The 6,000-nt window shown below is 41.8% G+C and overlaps 1 protein-coding gene across 1 annotated transcript; it reads right to left on the reverse strand.

The window, feature by feature from the left end:
- Positions 1-1,120: 1,120 nt before the first annotated feature.
- Positions 1,121-2,996, reverse strand: LOC105045632 (aspartic proteinase PCS1). Its single transcript, XM_010923985.4, has one exon. It carries the CDS (start codon positions 2,767-2,769, stop codon positions 1,432-1,434), a length of 1,338 nt encoding a protein of 445 aa, XP_010922287.1. The 5' UTR covers positions 2,770-2,996; the 3' UTR covers positions 1,121-1,431.
- Positions 2,997-6,000: the final 3,004 nt, after the last annotated feature.

Consider the following 6,000-nt stretch of genomic DNA (forward strand, 5'->3'; position numbering starts at 1 on the left):
TAATATTATATATAATCAAGTTTGATTAGGCTCAGCCAATTTTGATCATCAATATCAAGGCTGCTCATTGGAAATGATTTAGCCTATCAAAATAAATTGAGAAAAAAAAAGCACGAAAGATTTAGCAACATCCATCCATACCAATTAACCATATCTACATATAAAAATAAAATAGATATCTAATAAATAAATAAAAGATATCCATATCATTTAACTAAATCTACCAATAAAAATAAAAAACATATCTAGTAGATAGGCATCTATAGAAAAAGACAAGGAGAATTTTTATTTTCTTTCCAATTTACTGATTAGAGATATTTTTGTCCTAAAATAATTTCAATACATCACCAATATCCGATGATATGCTATCACCTGAGGTACATATGGTGATAGCATCATTTATTGTATAGTGATGCTATCATCGAATTTATCACTGGATAGAATTTTGCAATACCAAACAAGATGATCACATCTAACTCATATCATTGCGATGATGTGAAATATCACCTCCTACCAAACAGCACCATAGATGATAACATTGATTTTGAGCATGAGGGGGCTGTCCGACATTTTAACTTGATTGAATTAACATGGGGCTAAGATTTATGAAACCAAGTTTGGACAAAGCAACAAATATATATATATATATATATGGAAAACAAAGTATGCAAGCAAGCCCCTTAAGCCTTGTTTAGATATCCCTATGAGATTGAGATAAAAATCTTATAACGATTAGATTTGTTAGCCTATCTAGCTTGCATTTTTCTTAAAATCTGTCCAAATGTAAAACTTAGCTGTAGGAGGTCCTTTATTTTTCCCATGGGGTTTAGATTGAATGGTATTTGATTAATACAAAGTACGTAATGCTTAAATGGATGGCTCAATTCATGAATCCTATAGAATTTTTAATCCAGCTCCATAAAAATATCTAAATAAACTCTAATTATTTGTATTGAGGTGTTGGGCACATCATTATTTTCTAATATATGCACCCTTCTACAATTAAACATATAGGAAGGCCAAAATCAATCTCCAGTGTGCTGAACATCGAAACCCACTAAAATCAAACAGCAATATGTAAAGTTTGAAGTATAATATGTGTGTGCACGCGGCAACTATGTAAGGATCACATCCACAACCCAGGAATAAAATACATTGCACTCCTCCAACACTCTTGTAAGATATACAAGCCCATGCTAATCCCCTGTTCAGTCCACCAACCAACCTGGACTACTAGACATGAGACAACCTTCCATCACCCACAACCCAAAAGCGCTGACCTCTCCGTCCAACAAACAAGGACCACAGATTTACAGACTAATCGGACGGCCAAGGTCAGCTGATGATCACACAAAATCCATGCATCAGCGGTGCATGGGATGCCACACAAAACACGTTACGTGTCTGAGAATTAAGATACAGGCCCGATCGTCATAGGACCACACCCAGCCTCTGGCTGGCGAGGTCGCACCGGACCGGCGCGAACCCGACTCGACCGTTTTCCAGGTCGTACTCGACCCACACGTTCTGCTGGTGGTGGTGCCCTATAACGTACGCCGAGAGCGGCACCAGGTCCGAATTCCCGAACGTTAAACACCACACCCTGTCCCCTCCTCGCCGCTCTCCGGCCACCCGATACAGCATCCGCTCGCCGGAAACCGCCACCTCCGCCCCCTGGAACATCAGCACCACCTGCGGCAGATGCGGTAGCGGCCGCCGCTCCGGCACCCGGAAGCAGGCGTCGAAGGCCCCCTGGAACACGAAGCTTGGCTCGCCCAGGGGGTTGAGAACTCCCTTTGTCTGCCGTAAAAATTCAATTTTTAAGGCGTCGTAGGCCGCGCCGAGGAGGAAACTGAACTGGGTGCCGGAGTCCACCATGGTCTGTCCGGCGCCGGTGTGGTCCGGCACGAGGACGGATTTCGGGATGGGGAGGAGGACGGAGCCCACACGGATGCCTTCCAATTGGACGGAGTAGGCAACGCGGTCGAAGTATGGAAGGGGGAGGGAGATTTTCACGAGAGGAGTGTACTTGAGAGTGAGGAAGGAGAGGGCGGAGTGGCCCAGGAGGAGGATTCCGGAGGAGTCGCGGTCGGAAATGCAGTAGGAGAAGCGGCGGGTGTTAGTCTGGGAGACGAAGGAAAGGGACCCCTTGTTCATGCCGAGCATGCCGGCAACGGCAGGATCTCCGGCGGCGGAGGAGTAGGCGGAGGCCATACAGCCGAAGGCTGTGCGCAGAGGACGGGAGGCACCGAGGGAGAAGAGGTCGGAGGAGAGGGTTCCCTCGGTGGAGGAGGCGTCGGTGTAGGAAAGGGCAACATGGCAGAGGCGAGAGGCGTCGCAAGAGGCCGGGATGGGGAGGTCGTGGGTCTGGGAGCGGCAGGTCTGGGAGGAGCAGGGGATGGAGGAGTACGAGGAGGAGGAGCGGGGGCGGAAGGAAGGCGAGGTTTTGGAGTCGCAGAGGAGCCAGGGGAGCTCACTGCCTGTGTCGAGGACCAGGGAGACGTTCTGGGGAGGGGAGCCGACAGAGAGGGAGACCGTGAGGCTGACATTGTGATGGAAGAGGAGCTTGTTTGGAGGAGTAGGGAGGGATAAAGAAGACACCTTTTGGGTCCTAAGTGGCAAAATAAGGGGCTTATTAGTCTTTGTTGTCGTTATTGTTCTGGTGTTAGTAGTTCTTGTTGTTGCCATGGAGAGAGAGTGGATGGGCGGGAAGAGAAGGAAACAGAGGAATATCAGAAGAATGGAGGAAGTAGAAACAGGGGAGGCCATGACGTCTGCTTCTTCCAGTGTTAACGACTAACTATTAAGAAGGCGATTGGGGGAGCTTTGGAATGGAGGAAGCAAAGTTTTTAACTTTGAAGTGTGATGGAAGTGGGAAGAGGATTTTATATATGTGAGAGAGGGGGACAGGATTTAATGTTGCGACTGCGATGTGGGAGAGGGTGGTGGAGCTCGGCCAAGGGGGAAGACTCAGGAGAGACAAGTCGAGAGGTCCAAAATATCACCGGCCTTGTGACTACTCGAGAGGGTCTTTTGTCTCTTGTGCTTTTGGGCTTTGCAGAAAGAAAGAGAATGACTTTATCATTCAATATAAATTAAAACGTGAGCTGTGCGTTAAATAATCTAGGAAAAGTTTGTGAAGGATTATTTGGCGTCACTAATGCCCCACAGCAATCCAAAGTTGATCAATTCTATCCCAACAACAAGAAGAAAAAGTGGAGAATGGAGGCCTGGTCTCCATAATGGTAATTAAAACGGGCCACTGATTCTTCCAAGAAAGCTTGTGCTCCTTTTGCTAATCACACCTAAGTAGGTGGCACTAACCCATCACAAATCCACACTTCACCTCTTAAACCATCTATATTTCCAGCTAAGATAGGGTTGGATGGATTTGTATACCAAGGAGGGAAGACTCCCAGCCCAGAAACATGGCTATCTAAGAAGCCCCTGACATTTAGTCTCAACGCGGCGGATTCCGCGTGGACGTGGCCCACCAACCGTGCGGGAGCTCGATTCGCATCATGAACCTGCCAACACAGCAAACAGCCTCTCCATAGGTTCAGCATCTGACGCGCACCTTGTCCCATTTCTCAGAAGGCCAGCCAATGCACCATACCGGCCGCAGCTCACCAAACACTGTTACACCGACCCTACTTTGCCCATTTCCTGGAAAGAAAATCTTTTGCCACAAAAGTCACGGGTTGAAAAAATAAAAAGTTCACAGGAACGAAATAAAGTGTTGCAGCTGTATCTTTCCGTTTCTTGACAGCAGGTTTCCATGTTCACAGAAATTTAGAACCTCAGAATCCTACGACTCCAGAAGTTGACAACCACATCTAAGCCATTCTCTCATGGAAATAGATTGGACTATCGGAGCCACTCATAAAAAGATACAATTAATATAAAGGCATCCGTATCGTGTTTGGAGAACAGTGGTCTGATGCCAAGAATCAGTGAAACACATCTCACTGCGAGGTGGATCTAAAGTTGATAGAATATTGATATAGAGGTTTGCATTAGTTGGACCTTCGGAAGACGCGGGAATTTCAAAGCTTTATAGCGACATGAACAGGGTAGAATAATCTGGATAGCTGTCCAGAGATGACCAACCCCGACAAGGACAAGTTTATCTTTTAATTATTAGCCTATCACCCCAATGTGACCTATTTAGAAATTTCCACGCATTGTAGCCAAGAAGGAAGACCTTGGGCAGCTTGGATGCTCGCTGCTATCAGACTACTGTTTGACTGGCTGCTTAAACCCATCAATCCTCTATCATATGTGGTTGGCAAGGAATGGACGTAAATTTCGAGATCTGAGATAGAGTGCTGGTTGATTTTGCTAAAAGCCTCCACATAAGTTCATCAATTTCTCCACAAATCTCATTCAGGGGATCCTCTGATAGTAGACTAATCTATGACTCTCCTAAGGCAGATCCTTTATCCTCATGACTATCTTATTTTACTTGAGAATCATCATTCTCTTATTTTCTCAAAATTAATTTTGATGATGATATAGATAAGAAAGATGCTATTGGCGGAGGCATTGTAGTAGCTACGTATGGTGTTCGAATCTATGATACAATTGTTTCAATTATGGAATTGCATGATAAAAGATCTTGTGCTGTTCATATATTAACAACGATCAATCTTTATTTGGAAGATAACTCCCGAATAGTTAGTAGATGGTGTACACTTGCATTATCTGCCAAACTCAAATTTCATCTCCTTCCAGATTGATGGTGATCATTGCATTTATTATTTACTGTCGAGGTTATTCATATTTATAGAGAAATTACTAGTGTAGTTGATTGGATGCCTTTTCTATGATCAATCATATAGATTCAATTTTATAGGATTTTGTGATGCATCTTTCAGATTTTTTTTAAAATATTATATTCCTTATTTTCTATTGATATATTTATACTTATTTGATTTAATTTATTTAATTTAGGTTTTTTTAAGAGAGAGGGAGACAAGCCCACCAATTCTTGCCCGGCATTCCAGAGGAAACCAACCCCACCATGCAATCTCCCTAAACACTAGCTTCTAAAAACAACTTGATATATATATATTTGTCTTTTAGTGCTTGCCTCCTTGAATGGGAAGCACGACAGCTGGCTCTAGAGGTCATATTGGATAGCATTGAATGACAACAGTCAGATGCTTCCTAAACTGCATGATTAAGTGTCAACTATATGTGTTGGCTCTACGTTTACTAATTTTTTTCACGCCTTAGATTCCCTCTCCTTGATGCTGTTGGTAGCGTAGACAAGAAATATTGCAGCTAAAATGTATGATTCAAAATAGGATGCCAGCCTTCTATTTGTCAATGAATATTTTAACCTATAATTATACCTTCAATCATATACATCATGGTATATAGAGAGAGATGGATTAGAATAAAATCGGTCGAATTTGAACTCAAAATTAATTAGTTCAAAACTTCATAATAAAGATCTTTTATCAATGATTCAATCTATTGAACGTGATGTATTATTTTAAATATATAAAAATTATATGATTTGAAAATTTTTGATAATAAAAAATTAGAGTCTAAATAAATTTAAATTATATATTTTTTTATCATCAATATATAAGTTAATGATTTTTAAATTATATAATTTTAAGCATATAAGCAGTTTTGAGATGGTAGAACACATTCAATAATTTGGATCATCGTTATAGAATTTTAATTATCTAATTTTGAATTAATCGAATGAATGTTCAAATTTAATTGATGTTATCCATTTTTTTTTTCTTTCTTTCTTCATTTTTTTTTTTTTTTTTTTTTTCATCGACATATGATCATCATTACATCAGGTAAAAAGAAACAAAGGAAAAAGAATTACTTCGATTGTCTGAGAGGCACGATTCCGCCAATCTCATCCATTCATGAACTCGAACTTTCGTTTTTGATCTCGTCAAAGGCAGAAAACAATCAATGGATCAGGATTGGCTAGCCCCTGATGCTATTTCCCATTTAGTACGTAATGATTAC

Source organism: Elaeis guineensis, chromosome 5 (assembly GCF_000442705.2).
Source record: "Elaeis guineensis isolate ETL-2024a chromosome 5, EG11, whole genome shotgun sequence".
Taxonomy (NCBI): Eukaryota; Viridiplantae; Streptophyta; class Magnoliopsida; order Arecales; family Arecaceae; genus Elaeis; species Elaeis guineensis.

Bases quoted from the DNA above. Each gene is read 5' to 3' on its own strand.
- LOC105045632 (XM_010923985.4), bottom strand. From the start codon at position 2,769: ATGGCCTCCCCTGTTTCTACTTCCTCCATTCTTCTGATATTCCTCTGT.